This window comes from Coptis chinensis, chromosome 2 (assembly GCF_015680905.1).
Source record: "Coptis chinensis isolate HL-2020 chromosome 2, ASM1568090v1, whole genome shotgun sequence".
NCBI lineage: Eukaryota > Viridiplantae > Streptophyta > Magnoliopsida > Ranunculales > Ranunculaceae > Coptis > Coptis chinensis.
The window spans coordinates 63,802,288-63,823,240 of NC_141457.1; the positions used below are offsets into that span (position 1 = coordinate 63,802,288).

Below are 20,953 nucleotides of genomic sequence, written 5' to 3' on the forward strand. Positions count from 1 at the left end.
CAACCCTAAGCCCTATAAAGCCCTCACAACTAAATCCCTCACAGAGTTTAGGGCAGGGCTAGCTCGGCCCTAATGCCTTCTAGGGTAGGGCTAGGGCTAAGGTTCTAAAACATAGGCCCGACCCTAACCAAGCCCTAGTTATAGTTTCACACTTTCACTATAAATACACATACCATAATTGTCTAACTCTTTATTAAATATTTTCAGTTAAAATGACATTATTCTTTGTAATTTATCACTTACACCCAAGGGTACTTCCAATAACTTGTCTTATATAACAAAAGCTTGTCAACTTAGCAACCATGAAGAACAATGAGCACTAGCCTAATAAAAAATAAGACTTTATTCCTTTGATCATCAAATCAAAGTCTAAAACTTATTATTCTCAGTTTCTTTTCCCACTTACTTCTTATAAATTATATTTTTATTCACATCCAAGCCAAGTCTAGAACTAAAGGTTTTCTTCCACACCATTAAAACGAAATACAGAGCAGAGACATTTGTAACACTGAAACCAAAAAACAACCTTTGTCAAAAAAATGGCATTTGTAATCTCAAACCTTTCTCCATCACTTGTTCAAAAGCCAATCTTTTCATTTCCACATACAAAGCTTGAATCACTTTTAAATTAGAAGAAAAGTACGGTAATATTATACTCGTTTGAATCTATTACGGAAACAGTTTATGATATTGGAAACAGTTTAACAACTTCCCTGGCTCTTAACCAAAGCTATTCTGTGTCTTCTTTATAACTATTACTTCTTCCTTTAAAATGATAATATAATTATTTGTCTATGTACTTTTCAATGTTAAATGTAATTTTAGTGAGGTTTGAGTACAAGGAAGAACAAATTCCGAACTCTCGATGTACTTCAGTTCATTAGATTGTGGATGTGCATTTTAAATTGTTGGACTTATCAAGGATTATTACTAGATTGGTGGAACTTTGAGTTTGAAGATCTTTGTATATTTTTGTAATACAAATGAGTTTTAAAACTGATGTAGTAAAAAGAAGAAAATATATAGGCATGACCTTAAAGCCTTTAAAGAGGGCTTAGGGTAGGGTCAAGGCTTGAAATTTAGACTTGTGACCCGGCCCAACCCGACCTTATGTTGACTTTAGGGTTGGGTCGACGTGGCCTTAATATCTGAAGGGCTTTAAATGTTTAGGGCTGGGCTAGCCCGACCCGGCCCATTGCCCACCCCTAATATTGCGTGAAGATGATTGTCTAGGTTTATACAAACGGCTGACAGTTCAAGGATATTAATTGAAGTCTACTGATCATCCAATTAAATCCGATCGTCTTTCACTAAGGTAAGTTCAAGACTTCCCATGCTACTTGACCTGATGCGGTATCTTTTCATTTGTAAAGGAACAGAAATCCGATGTTTATGATAGAAGAAGCCAAATTTTCATTCATGTGGGGGATTGTTAGAAAAATGGATTTATACAAATCCATTGAGATATGAATGAGTAATTTGTCGCCCAAGTTACCCCACTTGAGATGAAATTGGTTTCTCTTGAAACAGTACGTAAAGTGAAAAAAAACCTTTTTGAAATGGGGCATTGGTTCGAAACAGTGCATTATGCCGAAAATGTGCGATCTTTCGAAATGTGCATTGGTTCGAAACAGTGCATCATGCTAGAAAGGTGTGACCTTTCGAAATAGGCACTGGTTTGAAACAGTGCTTTATGCCGAAATGGTGTGTCATTTCGAAATATGTGACTTTTCAAAGAGTTGCTTATTTTTTCGCAAGAGTCACTGTGTTGTTTCGAAGAGGCACCACTCACCTATAAATAGTGGATGAATTTGGAGATAAAGACACACCAGATCACACAGAGTTCTGATCTTTCTCTTATCCATCTATTCTTAGTCAAATACTATGTTGTATTCACTGATTTTATAGAATTGAAGTGCTAGCTTTCTATAGAAGGAAATCCGTTCTATCTTGGGAGACAGTTTTCCATCAATTTTCAAGCACCGTGAGGGGCCGAAAAATCTGTCTTAAGGACATAGTGTATCTACACTAGGCTCGGATTTAACTAAGAAGTACAAGACAAAAAATTTGTATAGTTTGGTAATTGGTAAAAAGTAAGTACAATTAAGTTGTATATTTCTAACAGTTTCGACTTTTCACCATTAGACAAAATAAATTCATCGTCTAGTTTGAGCAATATTTTTTATTACAAGACAAAAAATTTGTATAGTTTGGTAATTGGTAAAGAGTAAGTACAATTAAATTGTATATTCCTAACAGTTTTAACTTTTCACTATTAGACAAAATAAATTCATCGTCTAGTTTGAGCAATGTTTTTTATTCATTCCCCTCTATCCAGGTGTATTTGCGTAAGAGTGCCAAGGTGTAAACACATTTTAGTGTATACAAGCATATTGAATTGCAAAGCCATATGATTTACACCAGAATTTGGTATAGTATGCGAGTTCCATACTTTAGACAAATGAGATAATCAGACTTTACGAATGATCATAGACAACAATATAAGGTTTCAAAACTTTCTAATATACGAGAAGACTTATTACTTTTTTATCACCCGAAGTACAAAAATAAGGGAAAAGTGAAGTGTCATGCAGTCTACCCCTCCTACTATGGTCAGTAGCTTCCAATGTAGAGTTTAAGTTTTGAGTTTTTAGCAAATGGAGAGTCCAGCCTTTTAAGATCTTAGCTTCAATGTCGCAGTTCAAGATTTTATATAGTCATGATTTTGATGATTTCCAAAGGCAGAGAAGCTTTCTCGGAGACAAGAAATGGACAATGTTGTTTTAGAGTTTTCAGTCCGAACTGCAACTACCCACTAATAACTTTACGAATGCTGTTTTAATTTTGTTTAAAATTTTGACCTATTACATATTACATATTACATATCTTGTTTAAATTTTTGCATGACACTTGGGAAAAAGCCGAATTATATAATTTACTTGTGAAATTGTGTACCTAGTTGAATCTATTTTAATGTGAGAAGACAAAACTAAAATTTAATGAAAACATGTATGCTGTATATTGCTGATGGTAGAGACTATAAAGGGATTTAGCGCGCCAAAGTTAAGTATTAATGGCATAACTTTGGATTGAAAACCTTATGCCTCAATAGATAACATAATATTTGATTTTTGGAATGATAGAGAAAGCCACGTTCTCTTAGGGCATTTCTAATGGAGGGTGTAAATTGTTTAAAGTGTAAAATTTACACTCTAAATGTCAAAAACATGTTTCCAATGGAGAGTGTAAATCTCAGGTGATAAGCTAATAGTTAATAAAAGGGGTAGAGAATTCCCCATCCGGCTATTAGTTAATAAGCATCTCGGGCGTCGCTTGTGAAGTAACGTCCCAATTAAAAAGAAATTCGGACGTCATTTAAACTCACGTCTGTTTTATTTTTTTTAGAATTATAACGTTTGCGACGGATAAAGACCGTCATTTATTGGTTGGCCCATTTTTAATGAACTACGGACGTTACTTAAAGTGACGTGCGTTTTATTTTGTTTTTGGTTAAACCCCTTGCGACCGACTTTGACCGTCGGTTTTTTTTAGTTTTTTAATTTTACAAACTCTTAAACTTTGTTGCATTGGATACCATTTTGGATGTAGAAACTATTAATGTGTAAGAGGGGTCATAAAATCCTAGTGACACTTATGTGGCACTTATGTGGAGGTGTATATATACACTCTCTATTGGAGATACCCTTAACAGGGCGCTCTGAATTTTGATGGGCCCTAGGCGAGTTTTTTTAATGGGGCCTATATTATTATTTTTTCTATAAGGTTTTTTATACAAATGGTCGTTGGGCCCAATGTTTAAGTGGTTTGTTGCAATTATTGGACTGGACTGGACTAAATCTGCTTGTAGTTTAGTGGGTATTAAGTTAGATGGGGGCCCTAATTTTGACCAAGTAACTGGGGCCGGTTGCCTAGTTGGCCTGCCCCAGAGCCAGCCCTGCCTCTTAGTTCGTAAGTATTTAATATTATTTTTGTTATTTAAAAGGGACTCGTGGCATAATATTTCCTCCACTAAATCTTTTTTTTTATGTACGATTTATTTTTGATATCTAATAAAATATATTCTTAGTTACTCAATTATAAACAAAAATAGTAAAATCATCCCTCGTGAAATGAAGAAGAAAGAGAAAAACCTATAAAATTGGGCTTACAAACAGGGTCTGTCACAGGGACCAATGTTCATAAACTAGTCCCACTAATAACTCACAGGCCCGGCCCATATAATAATACTCTTTGCCCTAAAATAAGCCAAGCCTGTAAAATGACGACAAACACCCTTTATAAAACCCCTTAAAGGCTTAAACCCTACCCTTGATTCTATAACAAAGGGGGTATTCACGTCATTCACGTCTCTATTAAGTACCCCCCTGCCACACTATTTTCTTCTTCCTTGTTTCTCCACTAGCCGCTCTTCCATCTTCACAAGTCTGAAGAACCACACTGCACGCCTCTAAAGGTAAAAAAAAAAAAAAAAAACCCCACCTCGTTTCTCTTCATTATGTCAATTGGGTTTCATTTTTTTTTCCAATATTTGTTAGCTCGAGATCTCATTGAATCTGTTTTGTTCAGTACCTGTTACTGTTGAACATGGTAATGTTGTTATAATTTTTCTTTGATGGGTTGCTAGATCTAAGTTATTAATCGTATTTGTAATGGGATTTTCACTGTGTTGTAGATTTCTGTTAGAAGTTTTATGGTAAAAGTTTAGAAATGTATTATTTGCGGGTGATAAATGCTTGGTTTGAATGGTGATGGCTATATAATTTGATTCAAGGCTATTTTATTTTGCATTGTTTTGTTTGGTATACATTGATTAAGATAAGTTTGAGAAATGGAGCGAGAATTGATTTTTATTGATTTGGTTATAATGGTATTGAATATTTGTATTTGTATATTACCAGTGAATAATACTATCCTAGTTTCCTACTATTATTTGATATTCTTACATCAAAACTTATATTGTTATGTATTTTTAATGTTAAGTTTCATATATTTAAATGATTTAATGGATACCTTGTTTTAGTATTTTTCGACTTTTTGCGCCACTTCATATAAGATAACTTGTTAAAAATGGGTTTTGATATATGCCTACCTTTGCTGATTCAGAGATGGGTGAAGAAGTTAAGGCAGCAGCTATTGTTCCAGAGTCATTCTTGAAAAAGCGGAAGAGAGCTGACGAATGGGTGTTGGCAAAAACCCAAGCTTTTGAAGTCCAGAAGAAAAAAAATTCTGAGAATAGAAAGCTGATCTTCAAGAGGGCTGAACAATATGCAAAGGAATACAGTGACAAGGTGTGAACTTGTTTTCTGTAATCCGTATCACAGTTACATGTTTACTGTTTAAAAAAATAAAAAAAGTAACAGTTATCTGTTTGTGTGGAATTTCTCTTGCGAATAATTTATTTCTCAAGGATATTGCTGACTTTTGTATGTCTCATATTCAGGACAAGGAGTTAGTTAGACTGAAGAGGGAAGCCAAGCTGAAAGGAGGCTTCTATGTCCCCCCAGAGGCCAAATTGCTATTCATTATCCGTATCCGCGGGTAAGTCAAGTAGCTAGGAAATACATCATGTAAAATGATTGTTTCCTACGTAGTTTCATCTTCTGTTTTGCATTTATACCCACAGTTCTTTCTGAGATACGTTTTTTTTAATGTCAAAGTACCTTCCTTATTTGGTCTATGTAGTTGAAATAATGACGTTCATCTATAATACATTGGAAATAACATTTTGTGGGTATGGATTGTTTCTCTATTGTGGGTAAGGAGGGGCGTTTAGCATTACCTGTCTGTCTGAAGCAAGGTCTGCACGACTTTACGAGTGGGCCCACAGCCCACTCTCCTGGAGCTTAGTTTTGCCTGAACCATGAATTTGATCCCAGGTTTGAGTCTGCCAAGACCAAATGTCATCTAGATATATTCAGACAGTTTGCTTTTTATGGTGATGAATTGTGGTTTGACATTTTGGTTTTATGGTGATGAATTGTGGTTTGACATTTTGGTTATCTAGTGAAGACTTGAGGTATAGAAATTGTATGCAGCTGCTTTAGCTTTTCCAAGCAATCAAACGGTTAAAGAGTGTTACAATAAAAACTCACGTGAAATTTGTGAGACAATAATCTTGATTGAGTACAAGCCCCATGGAGTTCGGGCATATATTTTGTATGAATATCGGCCTGGCTCAGTTCAAGTTTTGAACTAGACCCTATAAACCCAGACTGTTATTGGCATGTGCATTCTAAGGTGGATGGAATTTACACTTTCAGTTTCCTATTATGCCCATTCAATATCATTCAAGGTTCTTATTATGGTTGCTTGTGATGTCTCTTCACAGTATCAATGCAATGGACCCAAAGACCAAGAGTATATTGCAACTCCTACGTCTGAGACAGGTACAAAAAGCCGCAAATTTTTATATGACATATCGTATGCATGGATTTTAATATGTAATTCCTTTTGCAGATATTCAATGGAGTCTTTCTCAAGGTGAACAAAGCAACCGTTAACATGCTGCGCAGGGTTGAGCCTTATGTGACTTTTGGGTAAGTTTTGTTTCTATATGCACCAGAGAGGTTGGAGAGAGTTTGCTATTCTAATTAGGAATGGGTCGGTTTTAGTGTATAGGTTGTTTAGCTACTCACCATTGTGGGGTATATGAAGCCAATGTTTTAGCCAATTTCCTATTTTAAGTTTCAGAACAATTATCGTTGAACTGGATGACAAAATGGTAAATTGCTTGTCAAATTTCAAAACGCTTGGGCTGTCTTTGAAATGAAAGATTGTAACTTTTGGAGTTGTGATCCATATCCAAAATAATCTGGACGGCTACTGTCACTTTTTGTTTGTTTGTTTGAAGTTTAATTAACACTCCGTAAAACCACAGGTTGTTTGAACTCTGTTTACGTAAAACCTTGGTTAGTTTGACGCTAGAAAAAATTGTGTCCTTTTGGTTTAACTCTTAGAAGTTGTGACCTTTTGTTTTAAACAGAGCTCAATCCTTTTTAAGTGACTGGTGCTCATTCAAAAAATTTCTGTATTACAGGTACCCTAATCTAAAGAGCGTGAGGGAATTGATTTACAAGAGGGGGTATGGAAAGCTGAACAAGCAGCGAATTGCTTTGACAGACAATGCTATTGTTGAACAGGTATATATTTTTGGTTTGTCATTATGTTCAGTGCTTCTTTGTTTGGCTTTCTGATTTTGATGTTTTGGCAGGGACTTGGAAAACATGGGATAATCTGCGTGGAGGATTTGATTCATGAGATCCTGACTGTTGGACCCCATTTCAGGGAAGCAAACAACTTCCTGTGGCCATTCCAGTTAAGTGCTCCATCAGGTGGCATGAAGAAGAAAAGAAACCATTATGTTGAGGGTGGAGATGCTGGAAATCGTGAAGAGTTCATCAATGAGTTGATCAGGCGCATGAATTAGATAGTTGAAGTACTATTCCTGAAGTTAGTACTATGGTAGCGTTGATATCTAGTTATGACGTATGTCTGTTATTTTCTTGTTCAACTTTAAACTCTGAATTTTTCTGCATATTCTCATTTTTGTTAATTGGAATTCTGTTTTTGTTTTATTTTGTTCGTGGACCATTACATACTGAGTTTACATGATAGTTACTACTGCTGGTCAATTTTATCGGTGGATATCTGTAGGTAGAAAACTCAGTTTCAGAGTTCTTTGTCCCCAAGTTGTTTTCAGATCTTATTGGCCTGTCCTTGCAGGGGATACAGTTACGCTATAATTATCAGCGTTTGTTTTCTTAGCTTAAAGCAGGGCTTCCTGTTCAGAATGTTTAGCAAATCCTTGTTGAATAGGTAAAATCGTAAAACGATTGATAGGCTGCAGAAAGAATTATTAGCGGGTTTGATGTATCTGTGCTATTCTGGCTATTCGGAAGGGGCTTGCAGAAACGCTTGACCTCAAAATCCTCTTTATTGTTTATTGTGAAGATCAAATAAAATAAGTTTTCATAAAAAGAAGAAGAAACTATACAGATTATGGGTCATTTATACTTGTGTACTTGTGGTTTTGATGTCTTCAAATTGGATCTCTTTGAGCGTAACTGGACTCGAATGAAAAGCCTGCGACGACAGACATTGTTAGGGTATAACACTTCATTGTAGACGTCTTTGTCAGACTTTCCTGGATGCAAGGCAAGCTTATCTACCCACAGATGATTAATATGAACTCTTTTACGCGAGGACAATACCTCATTTGACATGGAAGGGAATATATAACTTTGAAGAAGTGATCTGCATTATGATGAAGGGCCGACAATCTTTCCACCACCTATTGAATTGAGCCAATACTGAAATGGTTTTGTAATTTGTCTATCTATTGTTCGAATTTATGGCGTTAAATACATTGTAGAACTGTTGAAATTGGTGTGCGCTTAAACAACGTCTGATTTAGTTCTTGTGTTTGTTTATCTTTTGTTCTGGCGAGTTTGCTTCTACTGTTTCCGCCATGTCCAACTTGTCCCGTTTTAGCGCCAATGAAAGTTGAGAAGCTAACAATATTTGAAATTGTTTTGATTCTCAACTGTATTTGAAATTGTTTTGATTCTCAACTGTATGTGGATTGCAAGTCGTAAGTAACAAACGAGACATCACAATTATTTCTAACAAATATCGGCCAGCTATAGACGCCTGTTAGTGGATCTTATGGTACTAATTTCACCAGACCAGGACTGGGTGAAGTGGAATGATCTCGCTTAACAATGACTTTCAGACTGCATATAATGTGTTGTTTAATGGATTTGTCCGATAGTTCACCAAAAGATAGCTAGAAGTTTGCACTACTGCGTACAATACTTAACAATCTGTAACACTCTAGAGTCTAGACAAATAAAAGAGAAAAAGTGGCCCATGAGTTAATGCTGGTCGCATACATTTCAGAAGGGAAAAACCAAACTTGCTTAATATCAGAACAACCAGTCCAATGAATCCAACTCCTAAAAAATATCGGCCAAGTTTACCTTGAGTTGGAATTGGCTAAAACAGATGGTTAAAGGCTTAAAGCATGGATTGAAGTGGACATGACGTCCAGGATTTACTTGCCAGTTGAAACCAATTAAATAATATATTTGGGATTTTGTGTAATTATATTGAGAACAAAGGCTTCGGAAACAGAATTGGAAATTTTCCCAGTTGTTATATGGCTGAGAATTGGAAGTATTTAGATATATATTATAGCTGTACCCTCTAGGCTCTATTTTTTGAGCATTCACAGAGTCTCTAATATTAATTACGAAAAAGTAGGAGACTAATATGGAAAAACCAGATAATTTGAGCACTCACATCGACTCCAGTTTTTTCTAAACTCCTCAAATATTTATAAAACTCTTTGGCTAATTACGAAAAAGTAGAAGACTAATATGGAAAAATCAGATAATTTGAGCACTCACATCGACTCCAATTTTTTCTAAACTCTATTACTAATTACGAAAAAATATAATATAAAGAAAGAAACAATCCCATCTAGAGTTTCACAAATTCTCCAATTTTTCCTAAACGCTATAGCTAATTACGAAAAAAAATAGGAGACAAAAAAACTAAATTGCTAAAAACAATAGTTTCGACCCTAAAACTCTTATGCCACAAAGAATAGTTTTCACACTAATCTTAGGTGAAGTTTAACATAACAAAATTTTTTTCTAGAAAAAGACAATGAAATATCGAAGGAAAAAATGAATTGAGTTGAGTTGCCTGAACATTTACTTTCTACATTTGTTAACCTCACATGTGACTGGGACAAAAAAGAAAAAAGAAAAATCAACTAATCATAAAATAAGTAACAGTGTACACTCAAAACTAAGTGTACACCCAAAACTAAGCGGACAAAACGAAACTAAGTGTACACCCAATACTACATGAAACTAAACTCAACGAACAATTAATGGGAAACCGAAAATTGGATGCAAATGCATCGAACTAACCTCAAATAATATTTAATGGAAAATCGAAAACTTGATGCAAATGAAAACACTAACTAATCTTAAAAAGTAATTAGTGGGAAATTGGACTATGGATACAACTGCATTAAACTAACCTTAAAGAATAATTAACGGGAAATCAAAACTTGGATGTAAATACATCAAATTAATATAAAAAAAATAATTATCGGGAAATTGAAAACTGGTTGGAAATGCATTGAACTAATCCTCGATGATTAAATTAATGGAAAATCGGAAACTAGATGCAATTGCATTGAACTAACATCAAAGAAAAAGTAACTACAAATTGGGAACATGATGCAAATGCGTAGAACTAATCTTAAATAATAATTAACGGGAAATTGGAAACCGGATGCAACTGCATTGAACTAATCTCAAAAAATAAACTGGATGCAAATGCATTGAACTAACCTCAAGAAATAATTAACGGAAAATCGAAAACTGGATGCAAATTCATTGAACTAACCTCAAACAATAATTAACGGGAAATCAGAAACTATATGCAAATGCAACCTTATCGAATAATAAAGAAGAAATAAAAAACTGGATGCAAATGCATTAAAATAATCTCAAAGAATAATTAACGAGAAATCAAATATTGGATGCAAATGAATTGAACTGACCTCGAAGAACAATTAATAGAAAATTAGATGTAAATGTATTGAACTAACCTCAAAAAATAAATAACGGGAAATTAGAAACTAAATGCAACTGCATTGAACTAACATAAAATAAATAAATAACGGAATTGAAAATCAGAAACTGGATGCAAATGCATTGAACTAACCTCAAAACATAGTTGTGTTATATGTTGTGGGAATGTCTCAATAAATATAGTTTTGCATTTAAAATAGTGTTTATCTTATCTATTTTCAGATGATTGGGAAACATTCTTGCTATTCAAATAGCTTCAATGAACTTCGCCTTATTAGGCAATCTCACAAAACTTCAATCAAACTTCTATTATTAAACAACAAAATGAAGTTGAAGGGTTTTATCAAGGGCGAGTTCTTTTTTTTAAATGGATAGCGGGGTTTTCATGTTATAAGAAATTTGGATGAGTGATCAATATAATATTTATATATAATAGTTCTGTATATATAGTTGCAAATATTTTTTGAGAATAATTAATATAACATCACACGTTAAGTAGATAATCTTTGAAGATCCTACATAGTGAGTCATGTATAATTTAAAAGAATAATTAACGGAAATCGGAACCTGGATAATTTCTTATGACAATCCCACATAGTAAATGAAACATAATTTATTTTTATGTCTGTTTGAAGTTGGTATTACACACCACATTGGATAATTAAAAAGAAAATCGAAACCTGGATTCAAATACATTGAACTGAGCTTAAAGAGTAATTATTAATAGGAAATCGAAAACTTTATGCAAATACAATAAACCCGGACTCAAAAAGTAATTAACTAAAAATCGGAAATGGATGTACTGCATTAAACTAACGTCGAGAAATAACTAGCGAAAATTATAAATTGGATGCAAATCCTTTAAAAATATTTAACGGAAATTGGAAATGGTATGCAAATACATAAAAAAAACTTCAAATAATAATTAACAGAAAATCAGAAACTGGATGCAAATGCATTGAACTAATCTCAACAAATAATTAACAGAAAATAAAAAACCGAATGCAATTGCGCTGAATTAACCTCATATAATAATTGGCGGGAAATCAGAAATTAGATGCAAATGCATTGAAATAACCTCAAAGAATAGTTAACGAAAAATCAGAAATTGGATATAATTGTATCGAACTAACCTCAAAGCATAAATAATCAAAAACTAGATGCAGATATATTGAACTAACCTCAAAGAGTTATTAACGGAAAGTCATAAACTGTATGCAAATGCAATGAACTAATCTCAAAGACTAATTAATGAAACATCGAAAAATGGATGCAACTGCACTGAACTAATCTCAATGAATAATTAACGGGATATCATAAATTTGATGGAACTACATTGAACTAACCTCAAAAAATAATTAACGGGAAATCGAAAACTTAATGCAAATGCATTGAACTAACCTCAAAGAACAATTAACTAGAAATCGAAAATTGGATGCAACTACATTGAACTAACCTAAAAAAATAATTAACAAAAAATCAGAAACTGGATGCAACCGCATTAAACTAAAATAAGAGATTAACTAATGGTAAATTAGAAATTGGATGCAATATCTTGAGAAATATTTAACGGGAAATCAGAAACTTGATACAAATGCATTGAAATAACTTCAAAGAATAATTAACAAGAAATTAGAAATCAGATGTAACTGGTCAAACTAACTTCAAAGCATAAATCAGATGTATGGGAAATTTCACCGTACCGCCCTATAAAATCATCTCAAAGATTCTAGCCAATAGATTAAAATCCCATTTCCAGAAGTTTATATCCCCATATCAAGGTGTCTTTGTGAAAGGAAGGTATATAGGGGATAATATTGGACTAAATAGTGAGGTGCTGAATGCTTATAAAAATATGAGGAAAAAGAAGAAGCAGGGATGGATGGCAGTCAAGATGATGGATATGATGAAGGCTTATGACAGAGTGGAGTGGGAATTCATTTACCAAATTATGGTAAGATTGGGTTTCTGTAGGAAATGGATTGTTTTGATAAAGAAATTCTTAGAAACTATATCTTTCAAGGTGTTGCTGAATGGATCTCATTTGGATAGTATCATACCAAGGACAGGGCTGAGACAAGGTGATCCCTTATCACCTTACTTGTTCATCTTAGTTACTGAAGCATTATCAAGAATGATTGCAGAAACTGAGCAACAAGGAAAGATCACAAGGATTAAGATTAAGAGAAACTCACCTTCTATCTCACATCTCTTGTATGCTAATGACCATATAATTTATAACAAAACCAATTTGATTGAAGTAGCAAATTTTAAAGAGATACTTGTAAAATACTATGCGGCTTCTGGTCAAAAAGTAAGTCTAGAGAAATCTAGTGCTTGTTTTAGCAAGAATGTACATCCCAAACATCAGAAAATGCTGTTGAAACTGTGGAAAGTGGAAAAGATGGCGGGGAAAGAGAAATATTTGGGAGTTCCTATGAGAGTGGGGAAAAACAAAACTGAGGCTTTTGAGTATCTAGTGGATAATCTACAGAGAAAAGTAATTAGATGGAAAGCCAGGGTTCTATCTCAAGCTGCAAGGACTACACTAGTGAACAGTATTGGACAAGATGTTCCTATATATGCCATGAGTGTCTATAAGTTACCAGGAAATATTACAGAAAAACTGGATAGGATTAATAGAGATTTATGGTGGAATGGGATCTTACAAGGTAATGCTATCCATACTTTGAGCTGGGACAAGCTCTGCAAATCCAAAGCACAAGGGGGGTTTCAGAAAGGCAAAAGAGATGAATCTTGCTATGCTGGGTAAACATTGTTGGAGACTCATTGATGATAAAGATTCCTTATGGCAAACCTTCAGCAGTATTTATAAATGGCATTGGGGAAATGAGGAAGATAAGGCAAAATCTGGAAGAAGCTCTTACTTTTGGAAGAGCATAATGAGAGCTATGGAGGGAGTCAAAGGAGGGTTACTCTAGAAAGTATAGTAGGAGATGACACCCACATACCTATCTTATATGAACCATGGATTACTATAAATAATAAACCTATCTATTTAAGTAAATATGCAAGTCTTAACTACAATCCTGGTCTACAGAGGGTGGATCAGCTCCTGGACAATTATAATGTCTTGGAATTTGGATAGGCTGGGAGATTTGTTTACGGAGTCAGTTTGTCAGAAAATTAGTGAAGTACCTATCAAGGCTAATGCAGAAGATGTGGTAGTGGGCTAGTGGTTGGAGATGCCAAGGGTGTATATACTGTCAGATCAGCATATAAATTCCTTACAAAGGAATATGAGCAAGGTGAATGCTCTAATTTCAATGCTAAGATAATTAGAAAGATATGGAAGTTGGGTTTAGATGCAAACACACAACAGTTCATATGGAAACTATATGTAGGAGGAATACCTATAGGTGAGAAAGCATGGCAACATAAGTTCAAAGGGGATCACTCCTATAACTCTATAAGTAGTTTTGTTGGAGAGTAATAGAATCAGAAGCTTATCCGTTTTTCATGTGAATTGAATGGGCCAGAACTATTTGGTTTGGGTCAGGCCTTAATATGAGAATAAAAATACATGAGAGTAGAAGTGTCAGAGATTAATTGGGTGGATTTGTTTGTAGAGTGGAGTTATCAGAAGAAACATATAGAGCATAAATATGTTGGTATATATGCTCTAATATTACTATCAGAAATGTGGAGAATGAGGAATGAGATGCGGTTTGAAAAAAGAAAGCCAGACCAAAGAAGTATCTTCCTACAAACCTCTAAAAAAGCAGAACTCACCGGGGAAGCTACAAAGAAAAATGATCCTAAGACCAACCCTTATCAAAACTCTCTAGGATTGGAATATGATAGTTCTAGAGATAGTTATGGTATAGCTTTCTATTCTAGTTGGCATAAAATCTTCTTTGATAGTTCTTTCCACAAAGACAATGGGAAAGGGGCAGCAACAACTATACCAGTGGATCAAACTAGAAAGCTATTGGGTGCTACTTATAGGAACTTCAAAGCAACAAATACATTGGAAATAGAAGTAGCTGGAACAGAATTAGCAATCAACCTCCTGAGGAAGCATTGGCTAAGCCACACACTTATTTTGGGAGATAATAGATACCTGATGCAGTTGCAAAGGAACAGGGGAGTTGATGTAGGTTGGCAACTTAACACAAAGATAGATCGAGTACTGGAAATAGTGTCCTCTTGTAATAGTCTTTTGGGAAACTCTTGTGATTCGTGTCAGGATTTTAATTTTTGGTAGGGTAAGGAGGTTAAACAACACTTCGAGTCATGAACTATGTAAGTGGGCTCTAAAGTATGCTGGTGTAAACCCCTCCTATATGGGTCTATGAGTATGTAGAACCGATTTATCAAAGTATATAGAACCGATTTATCCAAAAATAAAATAAAAAGCAACCTAACCTGTACTCTGTACTAGGGTGTGCATAAAATCGGCCGAATTGACAAAACCGACTGAACCGAACCAGTTGGTTTCGGGTTGGTCTTGTTTATTAGTTGATTCGGTTCGGTTAAGTATATGTGAAAACCAATAGAGTCGGTTCGGTCATTGGTTTACTCCCAAACCCAACCCGAACCGACTCGCCATATATAATATATACTAAAATATACATATTTAATTGATTTAATTTAAAAATATGTGAAAACCGGTCGGTTTGGGTCGGTTAATATCGATTAAACCATAACCCAGTTGGTTCGGTTCAGATATCGGTTCAACTGGAAATTAGTTCGGTTCGGTTCGATTCGGTTCCAGAAAAGCATAAAACGATATGGTCAGTTCGGTGGTTGGTTTAGTCCCAAACCCGACCCTTTGCACACCCCTACTCCGTACAACATACAGTAAGCATAGTGACGACTGACCACCTATAGAAGAAATACAGGGTCATGGCTCGCATGGATAAGACTGGATAGGGACAATTCCATATTAAAGATGTTGTGTACGTTAAAAGGTGGCATTGTGATGTGGAAGAATATGTGTAATTACGTATCTCGATGCATTATTGGTCGAGGGATCTAGAAGCGCGCCTTTATCTATTTAAAGTGGCACTCAAAACACTTCGTTGTTGAAACAAAATCAAGACTCCAGCAAGAACAATCTTCAATCTTTAATCACCAAGAAAACAAGAACTCATCTTGAATCAACAAACATCCATCTCGCATCCCGAATCATCTCTCTAATCAACAATAACCAATCTCTCTAATCAGCAGCAACCCATTTCAAATCACTGATAACCATCTTGAATCGATGAATAATGAATTATATCTCGCACAATTTGCTGAGTTTGATAACCCTAACCCAGCACCAAAACCTAACCCCACTCCTCCTTAAGAACCAAATCAACGCCGAGAAAAAATTCCAGTCATCAAACCAACGGACTTTCCATGTAACCGCTGCAAAAGGAGATTTTGCGATCTCGAGACTATCCAACAGCATGGGAAGGGATAGCTCACATCAAAGATTTTATAAGGACTCGCAGCATCCAATTGTTTTTAGCAAACTTCCACTACTGCACCCCTAAAATTTTCACAACTATAGTGAGAATATAATGAACAAAAAAAATAGTATGAAAAAAAAAAACTAATAAAAAACATTCTAATAAACTAACATTTTTTTTTACTTATCTTTTTTCTCTTACAAAATTATCATTTATCATTTATTTTGAGTCCAAAACTATTATAGAGGGACAAATGTGTCTTTGAATGTTTGATGGGTTAATGAGACTAAAACAAATAATCAAATGCCCAAAGTCCAATCGGTTAGTTTATATAATTCTAATCACCCATAACAAACCCATAAGCTATCCCTCATTTATTTCACTCTCAATTCTTAAACAAGCGCCAAACTTAAAAAAAAAAACAACAACAACAAATTCAGAAAGGACTTGCGGCGCAGCTTGTTGCACGGTTGTCCTAATTATTTGTAAAACTTGTTATCATTATCAATAAAATTTTCATTTAAGAAAAACAAAAACAAAATGAAACAAGATAATTTTTTACTTTCAATGTTAATCTTTTATAGTTTTCTCCACATGATAGTAGGATTATATAGACTTATAACATTATAGGATGTTAACAATTTGTGTGAATTGTTATAGACTTGTGGACTAGATTATGTAGATATATATAGACATAGTAGTATCAATTAATGACTTAAGTGCTTAAGTAGTTAACTTCGTCAGTCCATATTCAATTTTTAGTAGTCAACACATTCTAGTTTTGTGAATTGAAATAAATAATGTATAAATTTGTTGACCTTTATTGTTTAGACCTTCTAAAAAATAAAAATAAAAAAAAGTTGCATACTTTTTTTTTTGTGGGGTGGGGTGTCCACATAATATCGCACCCCCTGACTTAGAATCCTGGCTCCGTCCCTACTCGATAACATCATACATACCCGAATCCCTTCTTTACAAAGGCGACACTATACCACAACTCATTAAATAATCTTATCAACAACAAATGGGATGTGAGTGTGACTTGTGATTCAGTTGGTTTTCTATAAAAAAAACTTAACAAAACTGGAGCATAACCAGTCATGGCTAGCGAGACAAAAAACCTGTCTCTTTGCTTTAATAAGAATCAAAAGGTGATACTACCCATTAACTGTCGACAATCCATGCATCTACAAGAAACATATCAAACATCTAAAAAAATCTAAAAGTAGATCTCAATCAACGGGTCCGTAAGACAAACCGATATCCGATGAGAACAAAAGCGATGATCAGAAACAACCCAACACAAAGCCCCATCTCTAGAAACCTTCCTTCTGATGCATAGAGAACATATACAACACTCATTGCAGTTACAATGTATCCAAAGGCCTGAACAATCCCGTGCCCGAGTATAGAACCTAAATAGGTGCTCAGCATGGAAGTAAATCCAACTGAAAGTCCAACAAGTCCAGTATGCCACCCTATTTTGCTAAGAATAGGGAATTTTAAATATAGAATTGATAAACCAACAACGATTGCAAAGTCTAGAACATTCTTCACCATGATAAACACTTCTTCGAAATGAGGAACTTTTTGAACTGCAACAGAGTTCGTAAAACATACTCAAAGAAGATATAACATAAACAAACCAAAGAAAATATACACCAATGCGAAAATCCATACTTGAGTTGTAGAGGTGAAATGATCTGCTTGGTTTAAAAGGTGGTTCTTCATATCCAATAGAACGAGTAGTAAAGAGGAAGAGAAAAATATGCAGCTCCACGCAAGCAAATTTCCATGTCCAATTAGCAACACTTGCATTCTCACCATATGTGGTCCAGTGGGCATTGGTGGTGCAAGAGGGCGCATTGGCTGTGCAGTGGGAGGGCGCAATGGCTGTGAAATGGGAGGGCACATTTGGCTGTGCAGTGGGAGGGCGCAATGGCTGTGAAGTGGGAGGGCACATTGGCTATGCAGTGGGAGGGCTAAATGGCTTTGAAATGGGAGGGTGCATTGGCTGTGCAGTGGGAAGGCGCATTGGCTGTGTAGTAGGGCGCGTTGGCGGTGCAGGAGGGCGCATTGGCTGTTCAGAAGTAGGAGGAGCTGGTATTGGTTGTTCAGAACGAGGAAGGGGTATTAGTTGTTCAAGAGGGGGTGCTCCCTCAAGCGTGTACCTTCGTGATTGAGGACTCCTTGGTGCTGCAGAACAATTCAATTCTCGCTTTCTAAAAACATTCATCTTCAATTTTGGATTTGCTGCAGGAGGGAATCATGCATCATCAGTATTGCATACCCTATAAACTTGGTAGTTTAATCAGCCTTCTGAATCAATAGAGTTACAATTATATTTAAAACAACTCAGAAATAACCAACAACCTCTTAATTAAGTTAGTTTTAGAGTAATTTCAACAACTAAAAATTAAAGAAGCACGTATATAATCAGTGGAGTGCCTAAGATTCCAGATTCCAAACTCAACTGTTCAAAAAATTAGTAAAACTGAATCTTACTTTTGAGTCAGTTGAACAAAGGTTTGTTAAAAAGCAATCAACATCGAGGGTGGTCTTAGTTACATTGCATTATTATGGTCTTAGTTACATTGCATTATTAACTTGACTTTCAAATTTTGTATAATTACTAATTACATCATTATCTTGTTAAATTCACTCAATTCTTTTGAGTGATTTATTGGATTATCACAGAAAACTCTCATTCAATTTACAAAATCTGATTGTCCAACATCTATTCCAGTTTCTAATTTACTCAAAGATAACTCAAACACAAAATGTTAGAAACATAAGAGCATCCCAATTAGGGGTGATAATTAGGCCCTCAGGCCCTCAACCTGCCCCAACCCGGCCCTCAAAATTGCATGTTCAAGCCCTCAAAAATTGGCCCTCACAGATTTAAGGGGCGGCCCGGCCTGGCCCTCATGCTTTTAAGGGGTGGGCTAGGGCCTAGGTTCTAAAGCCTAAGCTCGGCCCTCATTAAGCTCTTACAAGCCCTCACTTGGCCCTCATACGTTTTATTGTTATTTTACATTATATTTATGTATTATACTCTAATTATCTGAGTTGTATAAAAAAATCACTAAATTAGTTTTCAATAGGAGATAGATTATAACATAACATAACATAACATAACATATGCGTTTTATGTAATTGATTAAATGATAGGAATATAAGTCATACATAAAAGCAAATCCAAAAATGTAGATGTGTTAAAAATATTATCTATTCCACCATATATATATATATATATATATTTTAAAGGCATAAGAATTAGTTTTATATACTGAGTTAAAATTGATATACATAATCAAAGTATGATAAAAATAAATAAAAAATCACTAAAAAAAAGAAGTAAACTAGTAACGTATAATTAGACCGGGCCCGACTCGGCCCTCATTTGGCCCTAAAAAATGAGGGTTGAGGGGCGAGTTAAGGGCTTGAGTTTTCATGTTTGACCCTATTCAACCCGGCCCTCAATACAAAATAGGGGCGGGTTAACCCGACCCTCCAATCATGAGGGTTTTTATGGTTTGAGGGCCTAGCTAGCCCGGCCTGCCCTTTTTATCACCCCTAATCCCAATCTATAGTACTATCTTCTTTCCATAATTTTACGTATATTTGAGATCCAAAATGAAAAAACAATTATCTGCCAAAACTTTATTTAATTTGCTCATGTGACCCATATTCACTTTCATTATCGAAAAAAAAGAACCCATATTCAGTGTTTCATTTCTAGTAATAAAAACATTTAGAAGCAAACAATTTTCTATTACCATAATAACAATTTTTTGCAAAATAAGTTGTTTAAATTAAACAATTAAAAGTTTAAAACTAGATATAGAAAATAATCCGTTTATATATCTAGTAGTTCCAAAAACATAAAAATACTCCATTTGTTAAGAGGACCGAATTCAATATAATCTGTTTCATATAGATTTGGTTCTAAAGTCTAAAATATAAAAATAATCTAAAACATTGTTCCAGCCGCACAGATCCATGTAGTCAATAGTGAGTCAAATATTATAGTGAAACAGCTATTTCCCCACAAAAAAGGAAGAGTTTTAAATGATTTGGGTCCTACTAAACAGAAGTTTTCCATCGTTATTGTTGTATGAGTACTCTTATTGGAGTAGCTATTTGGCCCGGTCTATGGCCGGACTTAAAAATTTAGAATTATTTAGAATTTGGTCCTACTTATTTAGGAGTATTTAGGTTTTAGTTTTAAAATTGGGTAATTTCCCAATTAGTAACCCATAATGTCAATCTGTTCCCAAGTAGTAACCACTCTTCAATTTTGACTTTTCAACCTCACTTTTGACACTTTTGCCCTTCTCCTTATTTTCAAACAATGCCCACGTGGACCTGCAACACTTTCTCTCCCCTCTTTACCTCATCTCTGCATAACTCATCATATTGTACCTGATGAGTTTGACTTTACAGTGATGGACAACCGTTGGATCTTGATCAAGAAAACACGTTAATCAAAACATGTTGTAGTATCTGTGGTTGCTATAATGAAGAAGCAACTGACTAATAAACTATCAGCAACTCTCAGTGATTTTGGTTGTCAGTACCTTTACAACTTTTACCTCGTATTTTGAGCCAACCTAAAAAATAAGGACAAAAGCTCAAAGTTTATGTTTTTTTCTTGGTTGTTTCTTCTTCTTCCTCGTCATTGTCCCTCTGCTTTTTGTATTTTTTAAGGTTTGACATGGAAAACATGACACATTCACATGATAAAGGTATAGTTTGTTGTTTTTTAAGCTATCTAGGGCCTTGGGTCTACGGTTTTGTTCCACGTAGTTTAGTGTTTTGTTTGTTTGATGTTTCATCTTTCAAGGAAGAGGGTTTTGAAGACAGCTATGACGTCTCCATGCATAAATGCTTGTTGATTAT

The 20,953-nt window shown here is 34.8% G+C and overlaps 1 protein-coding gene across 1 annotated transcript; it reads left to right on the forward strand.

The window, feature by feature from the left end:
• Positions 1-4,161: 4,161 nt before the first annotated feature.
• Positions 4,162-7,595, forward strand: LOC147517114 (large ribosomal subunit protein uL30y). Its single transcript, XM_086589508.1, has 7 exons — positions 4,162-4,474; positions 5,125-5,309; positions 5,462-5,559; positions 6,350-6,407; positions 6,478-6,557; positions 7,058-7,160; positions 7,232-7,595. Exons 2-7 carry the CDS (start codon positions 5,127-5,129, stop codon positions 7,445-7,447), a joined length of 738 nt encoding a protein of 245 aa, XP_086445634.1. The 5' UTR covers positions 4,162-4,474; positions 5,125-5,126; the 3' UTR covers positions 7,448-7,595.
• Positions 7,596-20,953: the final 13,358 nt, after the last annotated feature.